This window comes from Epargyreus clarus, unplaced genomic scaffold (genome assembly GCF_041222505.1).
Source record: "Epargyreus clarus isolate Ecla_fem2 unplaced genomic scaffold, WU_Ecla_fem_2.2 ptg000032l, whole genome shotgun sequence".
NCBI lineage: Eukaryota > Metazoa > Arthropoda > Insecta > Lepidoptera > Hesperiidae > Epargyreus > Epargyreus clarus.
Window position 1 is genome coordinate 757431 of NW_027332237.1, and position 27852 is coordinate 785282.

Sequence of the window (27852 nt, forward strand, 5' to 3'; positions counted from 1 at the left end):
ACACTTAGAGTAAAATAAATATGGCCTTGTTAAATAAAATCTTGGCCACTATTTCAAAATAGAATATAGGTTACTCAAGTTCAATGCTTCCTAGAACTTTGTATGTATTTTTGGCATAGATACACATTTCATATTATTCTGACGACATTCTTATAACAAAGCGCATTGTTTTCTTTGTAATAAAATTATCATACTAATGTCTGCATTAATAATACTGAATGAAACATTGTTTTTATAAATAGACGAGCATGCAGTCCACCTGATTGTAAGTGGCTAATGCCACCCATGGACATCTGTAATCAACCCTAGATAGGATTCCTACCTGAGTAACACCTCGAAAAAGTATGTCTGCCTTACCACACCCTTCAAAACGGAACTGCTGTTATTAGACAGAAATAGGTGTGGCGGTGGTCCGCCGGAGTCGAACCACAAAGGGTTCTACCACCTTCATATTGTAAAGGTAGTAAATGTATGTTGACCTAAAGGTTTTAAAACCCTCTACCTGTTACCAAAGCGCCCATAAAGCCTTCTACAAAGACCTTCATAAATGCCTGCAACTTTGAAAACCTGATCAGTGCTTAACATGGCCTCCGAATTTCAGTAGCGCATAAAACCACTAGTGGACACCCATCAAACTACAGGCCGCGTGCAGTGTTGCTTAATTTCGCAAATCAGTAATAAGGTCATTACGTATTTACCGCTATTTTAATGCGCAGATTATTAAAACATACTTCCTTGTCGCAAATATATGCGTTGCAAGTATAAGGAACAAAACTTTTGTGGTTACAAGGTGATACATACTGTTTCGAGGCGTTCCAGCTTAGTCTTCAGGGGTAGCACGTCTGTGGCCGACCTCAAGTAGGTTGAGAGGCTTTAGACCTCATTGGATTCGACTCCGGCGACACCAAAGTCACACCTGTTTCTGCTTAATAACAGCAGCAGCAGTGTTAAGTGCTGTTGTGTTCTGGTTTGAAGGGTGTGGTAAGGGAGACATACTTTTCCGAAGCGTTCCAGCTTCATCCTCAAGGGTCAGATGTGATCGACCTCAGGTAGGAATATCTATTCCTAACATGATTACAGATGTCCATGGGCGACAGTAAACATTTACCATCAGGTAGAACGCATGCTCGTCTGCTACTCCTATATTATAAAAAAGTACAGAAGCGATTATAAGTAGCAGCGAAATTAACTACGTTTAAAAAATATCATAATTAATCTAATCCTCATTAGTTTAACCACCACTATTGTAACGGATTCGTTACACACAATTAGAATTTGTTATAATAATATGTCTGATAAAGAAATTGACGATAATAGTCAGTTGTAGCCGAACTGTCGTGTCAAACGCATGTGTTATTAATAAACGTGATTCGTTGTGTTATTTTGCACTAGTTTTTGAGTAGAATAGTGTTGTGTGAAGTTGGTCTTCTAAGTGTCGTTGACCGGTATTTTGAGAAATACGTAGTAAAACGTAGTAAGTTTTTATTTTTATTTTTATGAGTTTCCGCGTGGTTTTGATTTATTTGGTAACTATATTTTTGGAATATAATAATATTTATTTATTTATAACAATATTCATATAAAATAACTACATTATTTATTTTATAAGAACTCTCCAAGAATTACATGTTGCGAAGATATGATCTGATATTAATCATATAAGATTTGTGTAGAATTGAATAAATCTATATATTATCTACTGTATTAATAATATATTTATTATAAGGAACAATTCTCATTAAAAACATATTGGTAAATCAGTTTTACTTAATACATTTCATTAAATCTACCACAATTTAATTTTGCAACAATATGAGACATCAATCATAATATTTATGACAATTGACATAATATATGTACTATGTTCCTACTTCTTCGAGCGACAGTTCTGTTAAATTTAAACTTAATAGTCAATTATTACTAACTTGATTCCATAAGAAATGCAATCCAATTTAATTTTGTATTTTTTTTTGTTTATAAATAACGAGAGATTAGGTTCGCGGTTTCTAATTCTTGTCTATTGCTACTTGATATAGTAACAATTGCAAAATCTTTATATATATATTTCTTATGTGCGTGTGTATGTCAATGAACTCCTCCTAAACGACTGGACTGATTTTGATGAAATTTGTTGTGTGTGTTCAAGGGGACTTGAGAATGGTTTAGATTCACAATTTAGTCCGTGGGAAAAGGTTTTTTTAATTAATTTTTAATTCGTAAGTAGTTATAAAATCGGAAACTATGCATCTGATCAAGTGATGATCTTTAGCAAAGTTGTTGTCCAAGAGCCCACGAGGGTTTGGGAGTTGGTAAGACCAATTTTCGACAGATGGCACTGTCATTCCAATGCAGGTACAAGTTTTCCATTTTATGTATATCATATTATTTCTTTAAAATGCGGTCGAAGCCGCGGGCACCACTTGTACTATATAGATATTTAAGTCGTTATATTTGACTTCGATTCGAGACTTCGTTAACGTATACACGTTGTGATATATTTGTGCAAATATTCGTACAAATGTTATGTAAATTATGTGCTTATATCTACAAGTCAAGTGTATGTAATATGTTTGCAGTTGAAGTAAACACAAATTTAGGATGAAAAATTTTGGATTTAAAATATAGTCCATGTTAAAATACCAAAATACCATTTAATCTAAATGATCATAACATATTGATAGCAGTAAACAATTCGACGTTGAAATATGGCATTTTAATCTGGGATCCGAGGTTCCAATCCACGGCAACTCCAATTTTCGATGTTATGTAAAGAAAAACCTATACACATGAGAGTCCTTAAAACCTTTCAAAGGTTTATCTACAAATCCACACTCGTCAGCGCCATAGACGATAACCTAAGCCCTTCTAAGACTCGTTTCGAAGAGTAAGGGACATACTTTTTCAAGGCATTCCAGCTTAGTATCAGGGGTAGCGGCGCATCTATGACCTCAGCTAGGAAAATCTAATCTTATGGGGTCGACAAATGTCCATGGGCGGCAGTAGCTGCTTAACATCAGGTGGACTGCATGTTCGTCTGCTACTTCTATATTATACCTATACATTGTATCATCATCATCATCATCAACCCATTACTGTCCCACTGCTGGGCACGGGTCTCCTCTCAGAATGAAGGATTAGGCCATAGTCCACCGCGCTGGCCAAGTGCGAATTGGTAGACTTTACATACCTTTGAAAACTTTTGTTTTTTTTTAAGATTTCTTAGGTACGCAGGGTTCCTTCACCGTTAAACAAGTGATAATTAACTTCTATTACGCACAAAACTTTAAAAAATCAGAGGTGCTCGTGCGTGCTCGGGATTTGAACCTCGGACCCCTCGATCAGGCCGCGTTTCTTAGCCACTAGGATATCACGGCTACACATTGAATATAAAAAAGAAAATCTTTCAATGTCCGCTCTATAGCCCTATATTAATATCTTTGCTTAAGACTGACAGACAGTGAGTTGAAATGCTGACAGACACTTGTCAGCAATTTGAATGACAGTGGTAGTAATAAGTTGAATGAATGTGTGTTTCAGCAATTAATTATTTGCAAATGAACTTGACACTTTGAATGGCACTTTATTTTTTGAATAAATTCCTTATTTTGCAATTTTTCTTTATATAATTGTAAACGTGTTTCCACATTTTTGATGTGAAAACTTCTTTAGCGGCGTATGCACTTTTTTGTGATGGATAAAAAATGTAAAGCTCGTCTGGACACGTGGCCTGATCGAAAATTCGTAAGACGGCAAAACAAACTGCAAAAGTCAAGATGTCATCCGGTGTCAGTAAAGAAAAAATATGTCAATGGGGTCCGCTTCATTTTTTATTTATTCCATTTTATTATTCAGGTTATCTTTCAAAGTTTTTACCTCTGTCGGCACTACCGGAGTGCAACCCGTTGATTTTTAAGCTATTGCATAGCTTTTATCGCGGGCTTTGAGCGCGGCGACCGAATCGAGAAATTCCGTAACGAAAATAAGTAACACCTTTCAACAACTCGGTTGCCTGGAGACTTGATATCCAACTATCAAGTCTCCAGGCAACCGAGTTGTTGACTGTCAATAGAAAAATATGGATATAATTGAAAAAAATATTATTTTACATTCCTTATTATTTTATTTGATATTGGCGACGAGATGTCGAATGAACTAAAAAACAATAAGGAAATACGAGCCACATTACGTGGGTTAATGAAACGAACCGAAAATTACATTTCGGGAATAGAAAAAATTAACATTGAAGAAATAAATATACGACTGAATTCTTTACAAGAAAATTTGAACAAATTCTACGCGATTCAAGAAAAAATTGAATGGCTTACAGAAGAAGAAAATTTAGAAGAGGAAATAAAATACAGGTACGAATTTGAAGAAATATATACAAAGCTAAAATTTAAATTTTTGAATGTACAAAAAGAAAAAAATCGGCTAATACCTGAATGTTCTTTTATATCAGCAAGAGCGGAAGTTTATTTGATAAACTGTTAACTGTCAAGGCACGCTTGAGACGTACACCTAATACAAAAGAGTTATCACCTTATCAGTTAATGTTCGGCAGAGAGGTAAGAACCTATATGCATGCCTTATTTAAGAAATCCGCTCCACTATCCGGATTACATTACAATGCACCGCCAACGCAGGAGTTCGGACAAGGTGATAAGGTACAAGTCCGCAGTTACACCAACCCAAGAGTTAAATGGGAGTTCGGAGTCGTCATCCGAAGATTAGGTAGACTCCATTATGAAGTCAGAACTGAAAATGGCATACTGGTGCGCCGTCACCTTGACCAAATGCTGCCGGCGCCCCAGGTGGTGTAAGTGAAAATAGCGGTGGAGGACTGTTGGATATCAAGTCTCCAGGCAAACGAGTTGTTGACTGTCAATAGAAAAATATGGATATAACTGAATAAAGTATTATTTTACATTCCTTATTATTTTATTTGATAACCTTAATTCGTCAACTTGAACACAGATGGCAGTAATACACATTTTTTTATAATCCGTGCAGAAATCTTAAAATTGCGTGAAGTATATTTTATATTCCCATTATAAAATTCAAAATTATATTACCATATTATACAAATAATATGTTTTATCAAAATAAGCTATGTTGAATTCTGGATTGATAAAATAACGTAAAAGAGTGTTTGTTATTTTTAAACGTACAACAACAACTGACAACTGACAGACTTGACAGCACAAAATCTAAACGCCATTATGATTTATGGTACAAATAATTTGTGTACAAAGTGTTTTAAATAATAATATGAATAAACAAAGTGCATTTATTAATGAAAAATGCGATGTACCTGTAACATTCGGCCAAATGTCACAGGCACATCGCATTGATCCATTTATATTGCTGGTTGTTAATACTTTATGTCACTTATTAAATACTTTTCTATTTTATATTTTAGAATGTTCAGTCTTGCTTGGAGTTATGAAATGTCAGCTGATATTTGCAATGTCTTATATAATGGAGATATGATAAAATAGTGGATAAAGATGTATTAATGTAAATGTTGATGATTATGGAAGAATATATTGTATTTCTGGAATTCCTTCTGAGCGTTTTCATAGCATAAAAAATGCTATGCAATAGCTTTACCGCGGCAGTCTCCGAGTAACTCTCATAAAAAAACGGGTTCCAGGTTCGAACCTCGGCTAGGCAGATATCCAAAAACAAAATTCATTAATATATTTTGATATTTGTAAGTTATATGTGAACCATCAAGTGGACTGCATGCTCGTTAACTATTCCTATCTAAATATATATAACTCAAAGATGACTGACTGACATAGTGATCTATCAACGCACAGCCCAAACCACTGGACGGATCGGGCTGAAATTTGGCATGCAGGTAGATGTTATGACGTAGGCATCCGCTCAATTCTACCCCCAAGGGGATAAAATAGGGGATGAAAATATTACTTCGTAACGCGAGCGAATCCGCGGGCAAAAGCTCGTATAATATAAAAATTTAAAAAAAGAATGTAGGTGGACTTTATACTCTGGCAATATTACTGTACCTTACGAAGGGATAACTATTGACGTAGATAATAAATATAGGGCTTCGCAATTGAGTCCAGTTGGTTTAGTGATAATCATACCCAGACAGTGTGGCAACGGACATCTACTATGTGACGTAACACAGTCAACTGTGATAAGCATATACAGGCTGTTCCAAAAATCGATTTAATATTTAATAACTCCTATAAGTTCACTGCTGTATATCGGAAGCCGGCATCGACAGACTCGCAATCGGAGGTCCTAGGTTCGAATCTCTGGCACGTATGTCTGATTTTTGATTTTTCAAATTTGTGTTCGTATTAAAAATGATTGCCTGCTTAAACGGCCTTTAAAATGGTGAAGGAAAAAATCGTAAGGAAATTTACACACTTGTGAGTTAAACACAGATGTTCTTAGAGCTGTGTGAACTTTAATAATCCGTAACTGCTGCACTGGTCAGCGCAGTGGATTATGACCTAAATCCCCTACTCTGACAGGAGACCCGTGGCCAGCAGTGGAACAACAATGGGTAGATGACGAGTGAATAAGATATAAGTCATAACCAATAACATACATATGCATTGAATAAAAACCGTATGTAATAATTGATTTACAAATTAATTATAATACATGGACAAGTTTTACATTTAATATGGCGTCGCATTAACGATACCTCGTAAACAGTGATAATAAATTAAAACACGTGTATTACTAATGGTTCATGCTTCGAATCCGAAGTGATAAGGAAACTATTAATTATTTTACTCTTCACGAAACTAGACTTATAGAGTAGAATACATACAGGCTATAGGTTTTTAAGAGGGTAGTAATTAGGGTTGCCACCGATTTTAATTATAAAATGGGTGGCAACCCTATATCAATAAAGTATTGTACTGTATTTTAGCCAAGTCTGTATTTTAGTATATATTATGGAAAAAGGTGTAAATCGTTGTATAAAGGTAAAGGTAGAATCCTGTGTGGTTCGACTCCGGTGGCACCACCACCATACCTATTTCTGCCTCATAACAGCAGTGTTAAGCGCTACTGTGTTCTGGTTTGAGGGTGTGGTAAGGGAGACATACTTTTCCAAGGTATTCCAGCTTAATCCTTACCTGGGTGCATCTGTGGGTAAAAGGTGGTAGAACCATTTGAGGTTCGACTCCGGTAGCACCACCGCTACACCTATTCCTACCTAATAACAGCAGCGTAAAGCGCTGCTGTGTTCCGTTTTGAAGGGTGTGGTAAGGGAGACAGACTTTTCCGAGGCGTTCCAGCTTAGTCCTCAGGTAGGAATATCTGGGGTTGATTACAGATGTCCATGGGCGGCAGTAGCCACTTACCATCAGGTGGACTGCATGCTCGTCTGATACTCCTATATTATAAAAAAAAAAAAAAAACTCTGTGGCTGACCTCAGGTATAATCTAATCTTATCCAGGGGAAGCACTAGCCAGCTACTATTATATGACTACTTGCTCATCTGCTATTTATATAAAAAACTAAATATATGTACTATAGAATGACAATAACGATGATAATGATAATATATGTCATAGAAAGATACGTTAATTATATTTTGTTCGCTAAATTTTTGCGGACTTTTTGTAAGATTTTTTTTCAAAGAAAATAGCTGGCAACCCTTATCACACTCGTCAAACCAAAATACAGTAGTTTACCACTGCTGTTATAAGGTAGAAATAGATGCCAAAGTCGATATAAAGGGCTCTACCTTTACTCTCTCATTCCTGTAACATTCAGAAAATAACTGCATCTCTTGCACATATAACAGGAGAAATCCCCATCTCTTTCGAATGATAACAGGAGATATCCCCATCTCTTTCGCACATATATCCAGGGCATATCTCCATCTCTTTCGCTCACATATCAACATACAGGTTAACGACCGCTATCAAGTTCACATGTCTGCGATCCTCAATATGTTCACGTTTGTTTACGATACTCAGATAAATATTGTAATCAAATTGTGTGCTGACTGTACGAATAAACAGTAATACCCTCTTACGATGAAGTATATAATGATGTGCAATTAGAACGAGTGTTCAAATTTAAATACCTTGGACTATGTTGACCACGGACCTCAGAGACGACACAGATATTTTGTATAAGTTTAGATTAGATTAGGTACTAACATAGGAAATAAGCATACTGTAATACTAACAAATATGAGTCATCAGTCGCTCAAAATAAAAGTTATTAGGTATTATTATTGTTATATATAAAAATTTAGCTGGATCTTAGCTTACTGAATACAAAAAGTTGGTAGAAGCGTGGTTCGACCAGCGACTTCTAATTATAGCGTGAAGAAGATTTTTTAATAATATTAGAGCAGCAGGCAAGTATGCAGTCCACCTGATGATAAGTGGTCATTGCCGCCCATGGACATCTAATTAGTCCTAGATAAGATTAGATTCCTATCCGAGGTAGACTGCAGATGCGCCGCTACCCCTGAGGACTAAGCTGGAATGTCTCGGAAAAGTATGTCTCCCTTACTTAACACTGCTGTTATTAGGCAGTATTGGGTGTGGCGGTGGTGCCGCTGGAGTCCACAGAGACTTCTATCGCACCTTTTTTATTATTATAATATGGAGTAGCAGACGAGCATGCAGTCCACTGATGGTAAGTGGGTACTCCCGCGCAATGGACATCTGTAATCGACTCCAGATACGATTAGATATTTGTACCGGAGGTCGGCCACAGATGCGCCGCTACCTCTGAGGACCAAGCTGGAACGCCTCGGAAATGTATGTCTCCCTTACCACACCCGTCAAACCAGAACACAGCAGCGCTAAACACTGCTGTTACTGGTATAAGGCAGAAATAGGTGTGGCGGTGGTGCCGCCGGAGTCGAACCACAAAGGGTTCTATTACCTTCAATACACCTTAATTATAGACGAAATTTTTGACATTTTTCACAGCGAAAAACGCCCATTAGGCCGCTACTCTATATCTCTCCACCGTTAGAGCAATCATTAATTTATCATTTACTCATACACATAATTTCGAAAAATTAAATTTTTCGTCGGTTTCGAACCTTGAACCTCGTAGGACCGAATTTTAATCCACTAGGTAACTGCCTCGTTTACAATATCCGTTTGGATTAGCTGATAACCCTGGCCTTGGCTGTGGGATTAATGTGATTTTGGCCCCGAGCCAATATAAAAGGTATTTGTACAATTGATTTTACACGCATTCGAAATTACGACGGAATTTCAGTAAAATTCCTGACGTCTCAAGTAGTAAAATTATTTTAGTAAACTTCGTTCGTTTCAAAATATATAAATATATCCTGGTTTTCGTTGATTGTGTAGAAAATATTTAATTTTGTGGAAAGAGTATTTGTAATGATATTAGTGATAGAATGAATAATTTTATTGTTATAAGTCAGTAATAAATATATTTTTTTTCGTAAATGAATTTTTGTCAATAACGTGAAATCAAATCTTTTATTTCAAACACTTGTAATTCTCAATTGTTTATTAAAATAATTTGTAGTTAATTGTCAATTATTTTTAGTTGGTTTATTGGCGATTAGTAATTTCTTTTTCTATATAAGGTTTTCTCGTTATTTAGAGTCAAATATACGATTTTCGTTTAATTTTATTTTGTTCTCAAAGACAAGCGGATCACATGTTATTAGTTAAATAGAATAAAAGAACCACCGAGGGCTTCACTATTTACCACAAAAATAACTAATAAATAATATTTTAAGTAGGTAAATTACCCTAGTAGTAGTAGGCACTAGTAGGTAGGGAGACATACTTTTCCGAGGCATTCCAGCTTAGTTCTCAGGGGTAGCGGCGCATCTGTGGCCGACCTCAGGTACGCATATCTAATCCTATCTGGGGTTGATTACAGATGTCCATGGGCAGCAGTAACCACTTACCATCACGTGGACTGCATGCTCGTCTGCTACTCCTATATTATAAAAAAGGTACAGTTACTACTTTGCCATCAAATGGACTGCAATTTCTTAAAACAATCTTATTGTTATTCTGTATATTATATTATCGTGATGTTATTCTCAAATCATTGCACAAACCATTAGTTTCATTTACCATTGAGTATCATTATTGATTTTCCTATACAACTCGTAATGGAATTTTATCACTGTTACGATCGTGTCAAGTTGATATCTATTTGTATACAAACTATTACAAACGTTACTCTCAAACATGGCTTCATACGATAAGTATGTTCGTTAACATATTTGTTATTGACTTACATAACATGTGTTGGCATTTATCGCTGACTTAGAAGACATGTTTGGGCTACTTATTTATTGTTTATAACTTATGAAAGGTGACATTTTATTTTATTTATCGCTGACTTACACATGGCAAACATGTGTTTGACGTACTTAATTATTTATTAGTTCTGATCTTTATTATTGACTTTGTTAACATGCATTGGAAATTTATCATTGACTTACAAGACATGTGTTTGGGCTACTTATTTAATTGTTTATAAGTTATGGTTGGTGTCATTTTATCGACTTACATACATAACATGTTTAATTTATCGTTGACTTACAAGACATGTATTTAGGCTACTTATTAAATTGTTTATAAGTTTTGGATGGTGTCATTTTATCGACTTACATACATAACATGTTTAATTTATCGTTGACTTACAAGACATGTGTTTGGGCTACTTTATTAAATGTTTATAAGTTATGGATGGTGACATTTTATCGACTTACATACATAACATGTTTAATTTATCATTGACTTACATGACATGTGTTTGGGCTACTTCTGTAAATGTTTATAAGCTTTGGGTGGCAATATAATTATTTATGATTGACTTACTTATCGTACATTGGAAATTTATCACTGACTTATAAGACATGTGTTTGGGATATTTATTGATTTGTTCATAAGTTGTGGATGGTAATATATTTATTATAGACTTATATAACATGCGTTGAAAATTTATGCTGACATATAAGATATTATTATTGGGGTATTTATCTTTCTGATATTGATGACGAATTTAACAGGCGTTTTTTATTTATTAGTGACTTATAAGTCACTACTAAATAATAATAATAATACTAACTAATAATATTAATAATGGGTATTTAGTTCAAACGCATATTCTTCATGATTAATTACCCATTATCGTTATGATTAATAATTTTAGTAAAGACTAATAGTTAGCTATAACTTTTATTTTTCTATTATTTATTATATTTGTTTTTATGATAATTTGCCCGTAATAAAAACGCAGAAAATCAATTAAAAATAATCTGTCTATTGTATTAATTGTATTGTATGATTGTAGATAACAAATTCGTTCTGTATTGTGTTGTTATTGCAGCTTTTCATTTTATACCATCGAAAATAAACTAAAAGTACCTTCGTGCATTATAATTCAACCCCATGTTACCTCCTCAAAAACAAATATTTGAAAAATAATTCTTCGTTATTCCTTAATCCTTAAACCATAGACTTAGATTTCTTTTTACTGCAAGGGATAATGTTTTAGAGCTTATGTATGTATGTATGTCTCATTTTCTACACGCCCTCCAGCCTAATCGGATTTTAACATATAAGGTGGTGTAAGATTCGTCTAAATCGTGGGAGTAACATACGCTACAATTTTAATCAGTCGGGTTTTCATTTGATAAATTGTAGATGCTAACATATTTATTATTGACTTACACAGTTAATTATCTCTATATTACATTTCTTAAAAATAGATACTTTGAGGTCCTGTAACCCTAAAACATAGAATCACTTTTGCATTTATACTATTTATTAATTTTTATTATTTTATTTAATACAAAATCCACTATAATCCACATATATTAGTATGTAAATATATAAAACCGTTCGAACTGTATTATAATGTTTATCCAACATATCAACACGTGCTAGATCCGTGACAAGAATTAGACTTGCAAATTAAATGTTATTTCTATAACAGGTTCAACATGGACCGATCTTTGGGATGACTGAATGTGCCAGCGATGTGATCCTGCACAAACATGGATCCACAAGAATTAGTACCGTTAGAAGGTTTGTATCTAGTTATTAGAACCTTTCTTGTCACGCGGGCTTATGTGCGTGTAGCCCAGATTTTTTATAGCCGTGGTTACTGCCACCCATGGACATCTTTAATGAACATAGGTTTAATAAATGAAGTTAAAATATTAATTAATATTTGAAGGTGGTAGAACCCTTTGTGGTTCGACTCCTATTTCTGCCTAATAACAGCAGTGTTAGGCGCTGTTGTGTTCCGGTTTGAACGGTGTGGTAAGGGAGACAGACTTTTCCGAGGCGTTCCAGCTTAGTCCTCAGGGGTACCGGCGCATCTGTGACCGACCTCAGGTAGGAATATCTAATCTTATCTGGGGTTGATTACAGATGTCCATGGGCGGCAGTAGCCACATACCATCAGGTGGACTGCATGCTCGTCTGCTACTCTTATATTATTAAAAGAAAAAAAAATGAAAAAATACAGTTTTATTTAACCACAGTATAGTTAGTAAGACACATTAAAATTCGATTTTGGATTGGAATTAGATTCGATTTGGAACAATTCTGGATTAAACTATCTTTAACAGAATAATTAATTTTGAGTTGAGTGGTTATTGATACAAAGCAGCGGCCACAGACCTGTATTTGGCAGCGACATTTGATATTACGTGATTTTTATCGTTTGATACACTACCTTGCCGGGATCGAACCCTGAACTCTCTACATATCCTATACAGAGCCACGTCAAAAGTTGTGATTTTTTTAATTTTTCTATTTTTGCCCACAGCTGGTCAGGCCACAAGGGTGCGGCCGGCCCGCCATTTCAGCCACGTCGCCTCCCGGACCTGCTACCAAGGTCCCATCAGACTCTGCCGTCTGCTCATACTCATGATTTTTCTACCCAGCCTGTTTATATTCATACCTTTGTATATGAGGTAAGTTGAGATTTTTTTGGGAACCCTAAAATTTTTTGCCCTATGACACGCTAGGGTGCCCCAAAATATAAGGAATCATAAAATCTACCGGAGATTGTTCTAGCCAAGGGTTAATAGGCTACTTCTAGGCAAGTGTGTTTTGTCCAAGGCTGCATCTCACTTAACATCAGGTAGGTAGACTAGCTCATAGTAAGATAAAAAAAATAATTATATGTATTATTATTAATTTATTATGTGGTAAATAATGCAAATACTTTTAATTAACTACTAGTAATAATTCGCAGTTTTGAGTGCATTAAAATTTAAGGCATGCGGTGGCTCCAGTAAGGCAATACTGAAATATTTTTACACTATTATTACATTTTTTTATAGTATTTTGACATAAAAGGAATAAAAACTAGTTAAAAAAAATTTAAAAATAAATTACAGGTTTAAAAATACTTTTGTTTTTTGAGACACATTAATGGCACAATTTGTTGATTTTCAAAACATATACATACTGATTTGACAGATAAAGAATTGAATTGATTAGAAATTCTACTTTCTATTTATCTAAATAGTATTTTCTGAACACCTACGAGTATGATATTTTCGGGTTCGGAAAGTACTATTATCAATCTAAGTCGAATTGTCAATTTGTCGACACTATCTTGAAACTTAATGCCCTGTCCACACATTTGACATTTGCCGCAAACTTCAAACATCTACAAACGTTTGGCTCGATCATCTAAGGCTCGATCAAAAGCTATGCTACAAGTACATGCAAGCCTTTTTTTTGTTCACTTGGGGGAAACCTTCAAAGGGTACCCGATGCCGTAGGAGCGACACAGGGTTATGAGGGACTTTTACCGCACTAAAACCCCCCCGGTGGCCGTCCTCGGCGCTGCGTAGTGGACTCCGGCATCTCCAAAGGAACGCAACCGGAGTCCTCTTAGCGCGTTGCCCCGTCGGGGTCCGCCCAGGTGAGCTTAACGCTCGGCGCATCGTCTGGTGCGTACGACGGTAAGCGACCATATATATCGCCGTCCTTCCCGGGGCCGTTGGCCGGGTGGTTCGGGCTCCCGCTCTTACCACCCACGACACCAGAAGCCCCCTTTTAGTCGCCTCTTACGACAGGCAGAGGATACCATAGCCCTATTCTTGTCCCGGAACTACAGGGATAAAGTACATGCAAGCATACACAAAGCAAGTATAAAATGTTCAATCCACATTTTAAATTTGTCGACATTTGGCAAACATGCGAACGCATTCTATTTATGAATTGTAATTAGAGTAATAGATTAATGAATGATTAATGACCATATCAAAATAATATCAAGTAGAATATACGTAGTGATTTGTGTAACATAAAAAAGATAAATTAGTTTCAATTAAGGGAACGGAAATGCAAATTGTATTGAGAGGTTCTCAATTTACGTTTAGACAGCCGTGCAATAAACTTCTTGTTACTAAGTGATTTTTATTTCACTAGACTAGAACATAGTCTAGTTCCGTAGCCAAAGGGTAAAGACGAAACCCTGTTACTAAGTCGCCGCTGTCTCTCCGTCTGTCATAGGGCTCTATCTCTTAAACCGTAATAGATTTGAAATATTTACAATATAACAACGAATACTAAAAATAAATAAAACTTGAAGGAGTAAATGTATTGTAATAATTTGAACTGTCTACCTATTAAGGTTCAATAGATAAAGCGAAAAATGTTGCAAATTATCGGTTTCTTGTCTGGCGATTCCCATTTATTTAAAAAAAATGTTTTAAGTATATTATGATGTTGTTGTAGCAGTTACCGTTATACTGTACATACTCTGTATAAAATATATGGGGTTTATGTATTACGGTTCATGAGATAGAGCCCTGTGACAGAGGGACAGACAGCAGACACTCAGTAATAGTGTTCCGTTTTTTATTATTTGAGTACGGAACCCTAAAAATGACAAATAATATTTTATTTGTTCCAGATACCGGGTCTTCTCTGGTCAGATGTACCCAATGAGTATGACAGACATGAGGCTTATTGACAGCAAGATCTCACCCCTATGGTGTCAGGTAGGTGTGTACTCCGCTTAATATTTTGCAGGGTATTTACAACTGCACTGGTTTATAGGCACTATATTTTCCAATCTACAGACTAACCTTATTTTTTAAAACTGGTTATAAATGTTATAAAAAATACTGTGCAGTCCAGTTGATGGTAAGTGGCTACTGCCGCCCATGGACATCTGTAATCAACCCCAGATAAGATTCCTACATGAGTTCAGCCCCAGGTGCGTTGCTACCCTTGAGAACTAAGATGAAACGCCTCGGAAAAGTATGTCTCCCTTACCAGACTCATCAAACCAGAACACAGCAGCGCTTAACACTGCTGTCATGAGGCAGAAATAGGTGTTGCGGCGGTGCCACCGGAGTCGAACCACAAAGGGTTCTACCACCTATAAATTATATTCTAGTGGTGGGGTGCGTTCGAGATTGGAACCCCAGATAACGATGAGCCCAATATACCACTAAACTTCTGGCTTATTTGCGTAGTTACAGGCATATTTATATAAACGCAAGTGCGTATTAAAATTAGGCCGGTCGAGAGACTCCCATATCGCTTAAGCCAACATAAAGATAAAATATTCAAGATATACTATATGACATGGAGATATTGTTATCGGTCGGTCTAATATCGTTCTATTATTTAGTTATGTAAGCATTTGATATGGTAGTAATAGCCAAGTGGTAGAAACTCGGTCTTTGATCGAGGAGTCCGAGGTTCAAAGCCCAGGCATGCCTCTCTGATTTTTGATATTTATTTGCGTATTAGAAATTAATTATCATTTTAACGGTAAAGGAAAACATCGTAATGAAACCTGAGAGTTAAAAAAAGAGTTCTCAAAGGTATGTGAAGTCTACCAATACGTACTTGGCCAGCGTGGTGGACTATGGCCTAATCCTTCTCATTCTGAGAGGAGACCCGTGCCCAGCAGTGGTACAGTAATGGGTTGAAAATGATATGGTAACTGATCCAAGTTGAGCGTTAGGTGTGGTCGACCTTTTAATAAACCTTTTAATATACATTTTTTTTTATAATATAGGAGTAGTAGACAAGCATGCAGTCCACCTGATGGTAAGTGGCTACTGCCGCCCATGGGCATCTGTAATCAACCCCAGATAGGATTAGATATTCCTTTTTTTTTTTTTTTTTTTTTTATAATATAAGAGTAGCAGACGAGCATGCAGTCCACCTGATGGTAAGTGGCTACTGCCGCCCATGGACATCTGTAATCAAACCCAGATAGGATTAGATATTCCTACCTAAAGCAGGCCACAGATGCGCCGCTACCCCTGAGGACTAAGCTGGAACGCCTCGGAAAAGTCTGTCTCCCTTACCACACCCTTCAAACGAGAACACAGCAGCGCCTAACACTGCGTATACACTGAAATAGGTGTGGCGGTGGTGCCGCCGGAGTCGAACCACACAAGGTTCTACCACGTTCAAAGTCTAGTCTATATATTACGCTTCAATAGTTAGAGCCCTGTGAGAGACGGACAGGCAGCGGCGGCTTAGTAATAGTTCCGTTTTTATCCATTGGGTACGGATCCCTAAAAATGTTTTTCATTGACATGAAAACTTTTTACCCAGACTTAGATTTTATTTCTTTGTATAAGTACATTGATATGTGTACTAAGTGTTTGTTTGTTGAGATTTTACACGTGTGTAGATAAACCATTTCGCGTTGAATATACATGTTTCTCATTATCTAGAGAATTCGCGAATTTTATGTACATTTTCATATTTCCCAGCGCTTATAAAAATGTCACACGCACTTCTTTGTACATAATACATATATTTTAGATAGTGACGTTATCTTAAGTCAACTAATCTTATATGACAAGCGACTACTATTTGACTAGTATTCGAGGAAAATAGAAAATGCTTTGTTGGGAAAATTGATATAGGTTTTCTATTCGGCGTCTGCTTTGTCCCACTGCTGGGCACAGGTTTCCTGTCAGAGTGACAGCTGTTTAGACCTTAGTACTCACCGCCGCCAGAGTGCGAATTGGTAGATATCTCACAACTCTGATCACTTTTTTAAGAACTATTAGATGTAGGTTTTCTCATGATGTTTGAAGGTGGTAGAACCCTTTGTGGTTCGACTCCGGCGGCACCACCGCCACACCTATTTCTGCCTCATAACAGCAGCGTTAAGCGCTGCTGTGTTCCGTTCTGAAAGGTGTGGTAAGGGAGACATACTTTTCGGAAGCGTTCCAGCTTAGTCCGCAGGGGTAGCGGTGCATCTGTGGCTGACCTCAGGTAGGAATATCTAATGCTATCTGGGGTTGATTACAGATGTCCATGGGCTGCAGTAGCCACTTACCATCAAGTGGATTGCATGCAGGTCTGCTACTCCTATATTATAAAAAAATATTTTCTTTTATAACTTGGAATATCAAAGGTGCATGGAATACAAACCTGGGGTATGTCAAACCAAAACGAATAAAAGAAAGACTTCGTCATGTATAATGGTTATAACCACAGACCTGTATTTTGTACCCGCTATAACTGTTTTCTGTTCAATTTTTCGATACAATTTTCTTAATTTAGATTACATTATCTAGGTCTAAATATCGAAGGTTCAATGACATTATTCTTTTTAAATATATTTATACTTGCATTATACTCATTTAGTCCTTATATAAAAATAACGTGAAAATTGACGTTTCGTGTGAAATTGAATGGCAATTAACACAAAAATGTTTATCAGTAATACAGGGAATGCCTTATATCAGCCAACCTGTCATATATCGGGCCGCTTATTTAATTACATGCACATTTTGATGTTTTGGTGACCGGTGTAATAAATATGTAAGAGAGAGATACCTTCCCGAGTCATTCCAGCTTAGTCCTCAGGAGTAGCGGCGCATCTGTAGCCAACCGCTGGTAGGAATTTAATCTTAACTGATGCCCATGACTGGTAACCACTTACCATCAGGTAGACTGCTTGCTCGTCTGCTACCCCTATATTATAAAAAATATATATTAAAAATATTCTTCACAGCGCCAAGTGGTAAAGTCCAACACGACCTTCAACGCCTTCGTGGTGCCAGGACCTCCGGAGCTGGAACAAGAATTGGTCCCAGTGTCCATGACCAGGCAGCTCGAGCTCCAAGATGATATGAAGGAGTACTGGGGGTTCTACCTACTGAAGGGGTCCACCGTCACCGTGTCTGCTTGTGTAAGGTTTGTTTGAGGACGTTGTTGTGCAGAATGTTAAGTCATCATCTTCATCATCAACTTATTAACGTTCTACTGCTGGGCGCGGGTTTCCCGTCAGAATGAAAAGGATAGGGCCATAGTTCACCGCGCTGATCACGTGTATTGGTAGACTACACATACCTTTGAAAAGTTTTTTTAAAGATTTCTCAGATATGCAGGTTTCCTCTCGATGTTTTCCATCACGGTTTAAGCAAGTGATAATTAATTTATACTACGCACAGCTTTGAAAAATTAGAGGTGCGTGCCTGGGTTTTGTAATTCTGACCCCTCGATTAAGAGGCCTTGTTTCATAACAATTAGGCTATTACTGCTTATATATCACTACTGTTCTTGGACATATCCTTCAAAATTTTAATGATATCCTTCCAAACAGCTGGCCCGGGGCATCACTAATCATGATAAAAGGATACAAGCATCTCCAAGAGTGCGCGTACATCGGAGACGATTCATCAGAGGAGTTGGATGAACTCAAAGAAGCCTACAAACTCGGGTTGCTGTCCAAAACTACATTCCTCGAGAAGGAACAGGAATTGAAGAAAGATGATGGGAAGGCTAATAGACCTGGTGAGTTAAAAAAATAATGAAGATTTTAGAGATTGTAAAATGTGCTAGAATCCCCTATGGTACGACTTCGCGGCACCACTGCCTATTTCTTCCGAATAAGAACAGTGCTAAGCGCTGCTGCGTTCTGGTTTGAAGGGTGGTAAGGGAAACATACTTATCAGGCTCGTTAGTTACTTACAACTTAGTTCTCAGGGGTAGTGGGGCATCTGTGGTTGACCTCAGGTAAGAATCTTATCTTATCTGGGATTGCTTATAAATATACATGGGCGGCAGTAGCCACTTACTATCAGAAATGCATGCTTATCTGCTACTCCTATGTTATAATAAAATAATGATTTGTGGTCCAATTTCGTAGATAAATCAGCCACTTTTATTGCCTTACAAACTAGATATACATGATTGTGAAATAAGCGATATAAATATAAATATTCATATCGCAGACCTCAAATATTTATATGATGTTATCAATGTATCGAGAATTTATAAATCGATGTTGTAGGATCTTTTTTCGCAAAAAGTTTTGACAATTACTGCCTATTATGAGTATTAAATTTCGATCTTTGGTCCAAAATATTGGATGGATTGAATAAAAGTTAAAATTTTATTAAGAATGTTAGTCCTCCGGGATACTATCTGTGGCTGACCTCAGACAGAACTTTAATCCTATCTGGAGTTGACCATAGACGTTTACGGGAGGGAGTGTCAGTTTACCATCAGATAGACTGCATGTGTGCTACTTTCTATAATATACAGAACAGTATATTCTTTAATCTTGGCAATGTATCCAGACGCACACAAACAACACTACAGCAATATTTGTTTTCTGACAACTATTTGTTAAAGCATTGTCAGTGCATAATGTATACAATTAAACTAATTTGTTAGCAATAGAGCACATGACAAATAAGATTCAATTATCATGTTCGTTTTGTCCTCTACTCAGAATATTGTTTCAGTGACTAATAAAATTTCTACTGTTTTCATTTCTTTACATTCGTTTTGATAACTTGTTGTTACTGTGAATTCAGATTTTGCGAAGAAATTTAACTGTTTCTTCTTCGATTAAGCTGGAATGTCTCGGAAAAGTATGCCTTTCTTGCCATACCCTTGAAACCAGAACATAACAGCACTTAACATTGCTGTTATTAAGCAGATATATATGTGAACCACAGAGGGTTTAACCATTTTTAAATATTTTATATGGTGATATATACCGTCACCACACCAATAATAATTAATAATATTACCGTAATTATTAATAATAACAATATTACAGAAACAATGAAACGTCACAAAGCAGGAGTCAGCTTCCACGATCCCAACCAGAAAACAAATCTCACAGCTTCCGATAGTGTACCAGCTGTTGATGTCACAGACCATGATCCTAAGGTACATGTTCGCATTCAACAATGCCTTAATTATTCTTAGCCTAACCAATGATCATAGAAGATTGCAATAGAAGGCATATTGATTTATAGAGATAAGATGGCAATAGTAGCGGTCCGCAAAGTTTGAAATGAGCGAGATATTTTACCTTAATTTAAATTTTAATTTCAATTTAATTTGATTACATTTCTACTTACACGTGCATTCGTTTCTTACATTCACATATGTACATACTTTGCTTTACTTTATGCCACTTCGCTTCGCTTCTACTTCACTATGTTTCGTTACATTTTGCTTCACACTCATAGCTTCACTTAATGCCAGAAAAACATACAATTTGACGACTTTTTTACAATCTTTATAATCTGTAGGAACTACGAGAGATCCTGGAGCGTCTCCACGCAATACGCCAAGCGGCTAAATTAGAGGCTTTGAAGAATTATCGGGTACCATCCCACCTTATGCAAGTGCCAGAGTTACATCGCTATCGGGATACTAATGTTGATAGGGATGAAAGGAGATGGCTCTCCTTTAAAGGTTAGAATAGTTTATTAAGTTAGTATTCTAATTAGCCCTTTAAACCACCGTTATGCTAGTTGATATAACAGTAAAAGTAACGAATTAATTATGTATGTATTTTTTCTTAGAACTGAGTTTAAATGCATATTTAAAATGCTTTGATTACAAATCACTATACAAATTAACAAACATAAACATTAAACATGACTTAAATATGATAAATTTACAGAAATACATTAAAATTGTTGTAGGTAATCGAAACAAAACACTGTCTTTAATTCCCTATTCAATATTTGAACTAGGATAAGTAATCTTAAGCAGTCAATGCCCTTTAAGACCACTTCATATAATATAAGTATTAAATCGTCCTTAATTATTGAAGTTGGAAACAATGTTATTAATAAAACAATATTAATTTCAGATTTAGACGGAAATAATAGTTCACAAGTTTTTGATAGAACTACTAGAAGATTTAGACCGAATATGTTTCCTAGAAAGGAATTGAGTAAAGCCACTGTTACCATGTCTAAAGATGGAGGTGACAAAGAAGATAAACCAATAGATGATAAGGTTGATAAGGAGACCAAAGTGGAAAATTACAGAGTAGCACATGTGAAATTTGATGGAAATGAAACAGAGAATAAACCAAAGGTAGGTAAATATGTATATTGAGAAGGAAATGAGGTGACTGTTGTTAAGACAGATGTAAAGACACTGTTAGCAATCATATCAATTTACAAACGTAACCGTGATAATTATTTTAAGGACAAGTTTTAATTCAAGGAAATTTCATTGTCAATAAGCTTAATACATCATCGTTCATCCCAAATAAAAATATTTTTATATTTGAATATATGAAGGATGTTTGTACGATACTAAAAAATAAAGAGAAGAGACTTATTATTTGACTTCATGGTGTGTTTGGGATAAATTTTGAACGCTATGAGCTGATTTAACCTTCATCTAAAAATAATCAAAATATCAATTAACAAATTTAAAAAATGTATGTACGACGCCCTCTAATGGTATCTCATGGAAGCTTAAACTTTAAATTCATTAATACACCACAGATTACACCGTTAGAAAGTATCGCAGGAGCAAATATTTCGGACATAGCTAATTATGTAACTATCATTTATGTACGTTGAGTAAATCTTGATTCCTCGCGTAATAATGAAAATCTAGAAATTATCTTTATATCCCTAAGTATAAGACATCTATTTATTACTTACTAAGTAAATAGTAAAATGATAAACAATGTTATAAATTCCATTTCATGGAATATTACACAAACTATCGAGTTATCAGAGTAGTTCAGATAATATTATATTGTTCGGTACACAATGTTAAGTACATTAAGCCGTGTCTAAAGGAAATAGGTTATCGATATCTTAAAAAGCATGTAGATTTACTTTTGTACATTAGTGATGGTTATTCGGCCTTTACCATAATAGTACTTTGTTATAGAAATTTAAGACGTATTAGGAATGAAGTTAATGTGTGGATTAAAGAACTTCCTATGGTAAGGGGTATACCGATCGTAAACCTATGCTATTTTATTCTTTTGAAGCGGAATACTAACAGTCAGGTAATTTGTTTATAAGAAGGTAGTAGAACCCTTTGTGGTTCGACTCCGCCGGCACCACCGCCACACCTATTTCTACCTAATAACAGCAGTGTGAGGCGCTGCTGTGTTCCGGTTTGAAGGGTGTAGTAAGGGAGACAGACTTTTCCGAGGCGTTCCAGCTTAGTCCTCAGGTATAGCGGCGCATCTGTGGTCGACCTCAGGTGGGAATATCTAATCCTATCTGGGGTTGATTACAATTGTCCATGGGCGGCAGTAGCCACTTACCATCGGGTGGACTGCATGCTCGTCTGCAACTCCTATATTATAAAAAAGTGACTATCGTTCATGTACAGCTGTATTCGACATCAAATAGGACTGGCTTTCTGCCTGAGCTCGATCACAAATTCTTTTTTGACCATGTAGACTACGGCCGATCTCAATAATCTACTTTTCAGTTTTTCTGTGACATTCAAACTATCTGTTACTGTCGTCTCAATAATAAAATTTTCGCAACGCTATATAACAGATAGATTCCTTATCTTCGGTTATGGGTCTGTCTCTTACCAAACCCTTTGAACCGGAACAAAGCAGCGCTTCACATTGCTGATAAGGGAGAAATAGATGTAATAAAAATGAACTATTTACCTATCAGACTATCACTATAATTCTATTATGTAGCCTTGGACTGTATGGAAATAAAGTTGATTTTATTTGGATCGTTGGTCATTCATTTTACCTCCCAATGACTATTGCAGACTTCCCAATAACAGTAAGTATTGTAAAATAACAAATATCGCATTGTATCTTCCGATCTATTGAATCATTATTCTTGCTACAGTAAAAAGTCTATAAACCTTGATTTATGAAGATAATGTTTTTGCCAATAATAATTAAACTAAGGTAGATAACGATGAACTGTAAGAAATAATTATGATTGATACAACACTTTTGAGTTTTAAGAATCAGGTTATGTAAATATACAACTATTAGACATTTAGTCTGATATTAAACTTGAACATCAAATTAAAGAAAAAAATCTTAGACACGTCAACAAGAAAATATAGATTTTAGGTAACTTTTAATAATTGAAGTGTCACAAATACGTGTAAGTTCCTAGACTTTTTAAAATTAACATCAGTTTAAAAAATACACTTGGAATTACTTAAGAATGAATCAAATATGACAAGGAATTGTTTCTATATTTGTAGATGTTAATTCAAATTAATGCCGGAATGCGGTTTATATATCTGATTATGTAATACAGCCCAAACGGCTGACGGATTTCAACATATGAGATGTCGTTGAATTTGTCCAAATTATGTAGCGGTATGGTATATATTTTAAGGCGCCGTGTTTTTTATATATTTTTTCAGGATATAATATGCCTCATCATTTTTATACCGATGTTCTTCATAACACTTATCATAATCTTACGACCCGTCTTTAACAATTTAGTATAATATTTAAATATTATTGTAGCTCCTAAATAAAAACGTGAATTAGGCATATAAGCGCTAAGATAAGTTTTTATATGAGTTGTAAATATTTTGGTGATTGTGTCTATCAGGTCTATCTTATTTATTCATACAACCAGTTTCGCAAGTGTGCGTGAGTTATATAACGTTATGTTATTTGCACACATTACACCACACGAGGCTTATATCTATTGTTCAAGGTCAGAAGTAGATTATTAGGCAAATTATTATTATCAGTGATGTATTATATTCAAAATATAGAATTCAATTTATACAAAGTTTGTAATTCCGGATTAGCATACAAATTAGTAAAAATAAATTGAGTGAAAGTGTACAAACATTATAAAGGCAAAAATTAACATTTTGTAAAAGTTCCGTTGAAATTTGTTTAAAAATTAGCCCATAGGTGTACAGGTCATTTCCATGAAATTGATGTTTGATTCAACAAATTTAATGTCAAACATAAATTAGTAGATGAATTAGAATGAACAGATTACATATACGTACATAATCGAATTATTTTATTTAAATAATAATTGATGTATTAGAATATTTAAGTCTAATAATTTTAAATCGTCTTTAAGTTGTAGTCACACTTGTTATCTTGAATCCGTGGTTACATAATACAGTCAGAAGACTTGTAATGTTCAAATTACAATTGTATTGTTCTTCTTCAGGGACCGAAGCCAGAAGAACCAAGTTCTAAAGAAGTGTTCGAAGAGGTTCTCAAGCAACTACAGGCTTTAGGAGATAGAGGGAAGGCGGTGCTTGTGAAACTACACGAGAGTATGGGAATGGAACATACTGACCAGGTAATTATTTCTTTAAATTCGGTAAATGAAGGAAGCAATGTATTTATTACTTGTTTCGATGAGGATTTTGTTATACTTGGAATTGACTGTAGAACCATGGGAGATAGTGCCCACTTAAGATGTGATTGGATTGTATGGAAGGTTCCGTACCCAAAGAGTGAAAATCGAACCGTATTACTAAGCCTTCGTTGTCCGTCTGTATACCTGTCACAGGCCTCTAATCTCTTGAACCGTAGTAGATTTTACATTTAAATCTACACTATATTATTACAGAGGCCGGTTATAACGGTGGCCACTATAACAATAAATGCTAAATATTAGGCGATCCGCCTTAGAAGAAACCACATTTTTTGACGTTTTTAGCTTTATCTATTTGAATTACAATAAAAATATGTAAAGTATATTTTTTTTATATTTCCAGCCATCCAATAAAACGAAACATGAACTTATAGGATCAGAAGAAGATCTCGACAGACTGAGAAAGATACTTGTTGAAGCTATTGACGAAGAGAAAACCAGACCTCAAAGGCAACGTAAGTAGGCCGTAGTTTAGGACGTAGTGTAGGACGTAGAAAAGTACCAATATTGTTCTAAATCCTAAGAATCAAAATTTAATCGTTCATTTGCTTTCCGTATTAATTTAAGTCTCCTATGTTATTTTTATTTTGAGTTGTATATAGTGTTATTAGGATCATAATATTGGGGTTTCACTAAACTTGTTTTATTCTATTCCTTTATAGTATCAAAAAAATATAGATCTTTATTTGAAATTCACTTTTCACTACTGTTCTACAGAACGCTATATACATATATAGTACGAGTATACTAACGCTACTAAAACTATTTTATTATTTATTTTACAGAAAAACGTAGAGATGCGAGAGAAGAAGCGAGAAACAGAAGAGAAGTTATGTTGGGTTCCATTGATTTGGAGAAGGAGTTAAACGAAGATGACGTTGCTCGGGACTACGCTGCTGAAGAGGTATTATATGAAATAGAATTAGCAAATAAGCACTCAGATCTGATTATCACTGACCGAAGACATTAAACAACCGATAATAAGGTTACATGTCTAAGGCCGGCAACACATGTGTTGCTACTCCTAAAGCACAAATTGAAATGCCCCGTAGAAGTAACTCTCCAACCGACCGCTAGCATAAGTAATCTTCAAAGCGTGTAAGCTCATCGAAAAATTAACCACTAATGGTCACCCATCCCAACTATTTACCACGCCTCACGTTGCCTAACTTTATACATCAGTTACGCACTATGCGGAACTTATCACGCGCTTATTTTAATTCAGTGTATGTTGTAACAGTAAAGTATAATGTTATGTAAATTATCTAAAACTTCTCAATCAATTTCCAGGGCCTAGAACCAGATGGTTACGCAGATCATCACGTCAAAGTCAACGAAACTAACGAGTTCGACATGTCCAACTCCGAATACTGGTCGTCTTTCTCCAGCTCCGAAGAGGCACTCCTGGAGTGTGAGGGTCTGATCCTCAACTTACCCCTCATTCCTCATAGCTCCTGTGTGAGGAATGCTACAGATGATGACACTAGGAAGGCTGCAAGAGCTAATGCTCTTACTTACAGGTTAGTTAGTATAAGTGGACCATTAGCTTTTTTATAATACAGTCGTTGTCAACACATTACTGTCATATTTACTGAAAATGGGTCACTTTTCTGACTAAGAGGTTTAGGACATGATCCACCGCGTTAGCTAAGTTCAAATTGGTAGAATACACCCTTGAGATTTCAGAATTAGGAGAATCACGATCATATTTCATAACTTTCTCACAATCAGAATCACGAAACTATTTGTGAATTAGTCGACTTTAGACGAATTTTTGAATTTTAATAACTAAATATATTGTCTTCAATAGATAAAGGACATTCATAAAGAACCATGACTTATTTTACTAAATCCAGTTTAGATTTCCCCTTCTTCTCAATAAACTACTTGTTTTCTTGCTTGGCACGTTCTATCTGTAAAAATCTTTAAATCCTTCTCCAGGGTCCCAGCGAATGGATACTACTTCTTCGTGTTCAACTCTGAGAACGAGGTTCAGACGAACTTCATTAAGGCGCGCTTCGATCTCCAGAAGACGAGATACGATGTGGCGAAGACCACGCTAAGAGAGTGCAAGAATAGTACGGAGAGGTGTGATCTGCTGCTCGACATGTTCTCCAGTCAAAAGGTATAAAACAATTTTGGTTTATCTAATTGAGTTAGAAGTAGGATTTCCTCAAATATATGATCTTATTTATGACAATAATTGCTTTATCAACCTTAATTTGAGGCAAAAACTGTTCGTGTATTCAAGACAGACATTAACCGACTTACCAAAGAAGAGAGATTATCTATTCGTAGAATGTATTTTTTTTAATTTATATTAAGTTTAATTTTATTTCGCAATTCAATAATTCGAAAACATCTATGCCTACAAAGTATGTTTCTTTGATAACTAATTTTTTCTATGAATCTAAACCACTATTTTGGCAGATCACTGCAGCTTATGATATTTATTTATTAATGAATGCTTACATTTTTTGTACCTTTCATTCATTCTGTTTCCTTGGTCCTTGAATTTTCAATATACCGATAGTCTCATTTATGAATATTATTTCCAGGTTGTCTTGGAAGTTCCACTGCGTAACAACGATTCCCTGTGGAACGAACAGTTTGTGATCATATCTGAGTGTGAGCCGAGGACTTCAATCTATCTCGCCTGCGTCATCTCTGTACCCATCCTCATTCTGGTATTTGCTTTCCAATGAATTTAAAGGAACAGGATGATTGGAACGGGTCCTGAATAGTATAGATAGAAAACTTTTTACATTTAAAAGTACTTTTACTAGATCATGAACGACCAAGATCGAGTGGTTGTACTGGACTTCTCAGCCCGTCGACTGGTCCGAAGCTCGAATCCCAGGCACTTCTGATTTTTCACTGTTAGGTGTGTATTAGAAATTAATTATCATTTGGACAACCGTGTAGGTTTCCTGACAGACCTCTAGAAAAAAAGTTCTCAAAGGTATGTCAGGTATGTCTCAGATAAAGTCTAACAATTCGCACTTGGACAGCGGGATGGACTATGGTCTTTTATTGTGAGAGTAGACCCGAGCCTAGCGGTGGTATTAGTACTCGTAGGACGACCACAACGTCATTAGATTTCATGTCTTAGGTGCTATGGTCACATGAGGTTAGGTGCATTACCATGTACTATTACAGATTCCTAAATTCGTTATAGAGAATTTTGATAGATTCTGAAATGAAAACCTTCATATTAGACTACTTTAGTCTCTGCCAGGCAGAT

General features: G+C 35.7%; 1 protein-coding gene across 1 annotated transcript; it reads left to right on the plus strand.

Moving 5' to 3' along the window:
- Nucleotides 1-1333: 1333 nt before the first annotated feature.
- Nucleotides 1334-27767, plus strand: LOC140755122 (uncharacterized). Its single transcript, XM_073090324.1, has 15 exons — nt 1334-1474; nt 11960-12051; nt 12800-12947; nt 14906-14993; nt 17990-18171; nt 18581-18771; nt 20048-20160; nt 20529-20694; nt 21098-21327; nt 24396-24530; nt 24952-25063; nt 25394-25512; nt 25899-26128; nt 26550-26733; nt 27167-27767. Exons 2-15 carry the CDS (start codon nt 12021-12023, stop codon nt 27311-27313), a joined length of 2076 nt encoding a protein of 691 aa, XP_072946425.1. The 5' UTR covers nt 1334-1474; nt 11960-12020; the 3' UTR covers nt 27314-27767.
- The last annotated feature ends 85 nt before the right edge of the window (nt 27768-27852 follow it).

Coding starts and splice junctions, on each gene's coding strand:
- LOC140755122 (XM_073090324.1), top strand. CDS start 12,021: ATGGATCCACAAGAATTAGTACCGTTAGAAG. Junction 20,695..21,097: donor GAGATGGCTCTCCTTTAAAG/GTTAGAATAGTT, acceptor TATTAATTTCAG/ATTTAGACGGAAATAATAGT. Junction 25,513..25,898: donor GGGACTACGCTGCTGAAGAG/GTATTATATGAA, acceptor ATCAATTTCCAG/GGCCTAGAACCAGATGGTTA.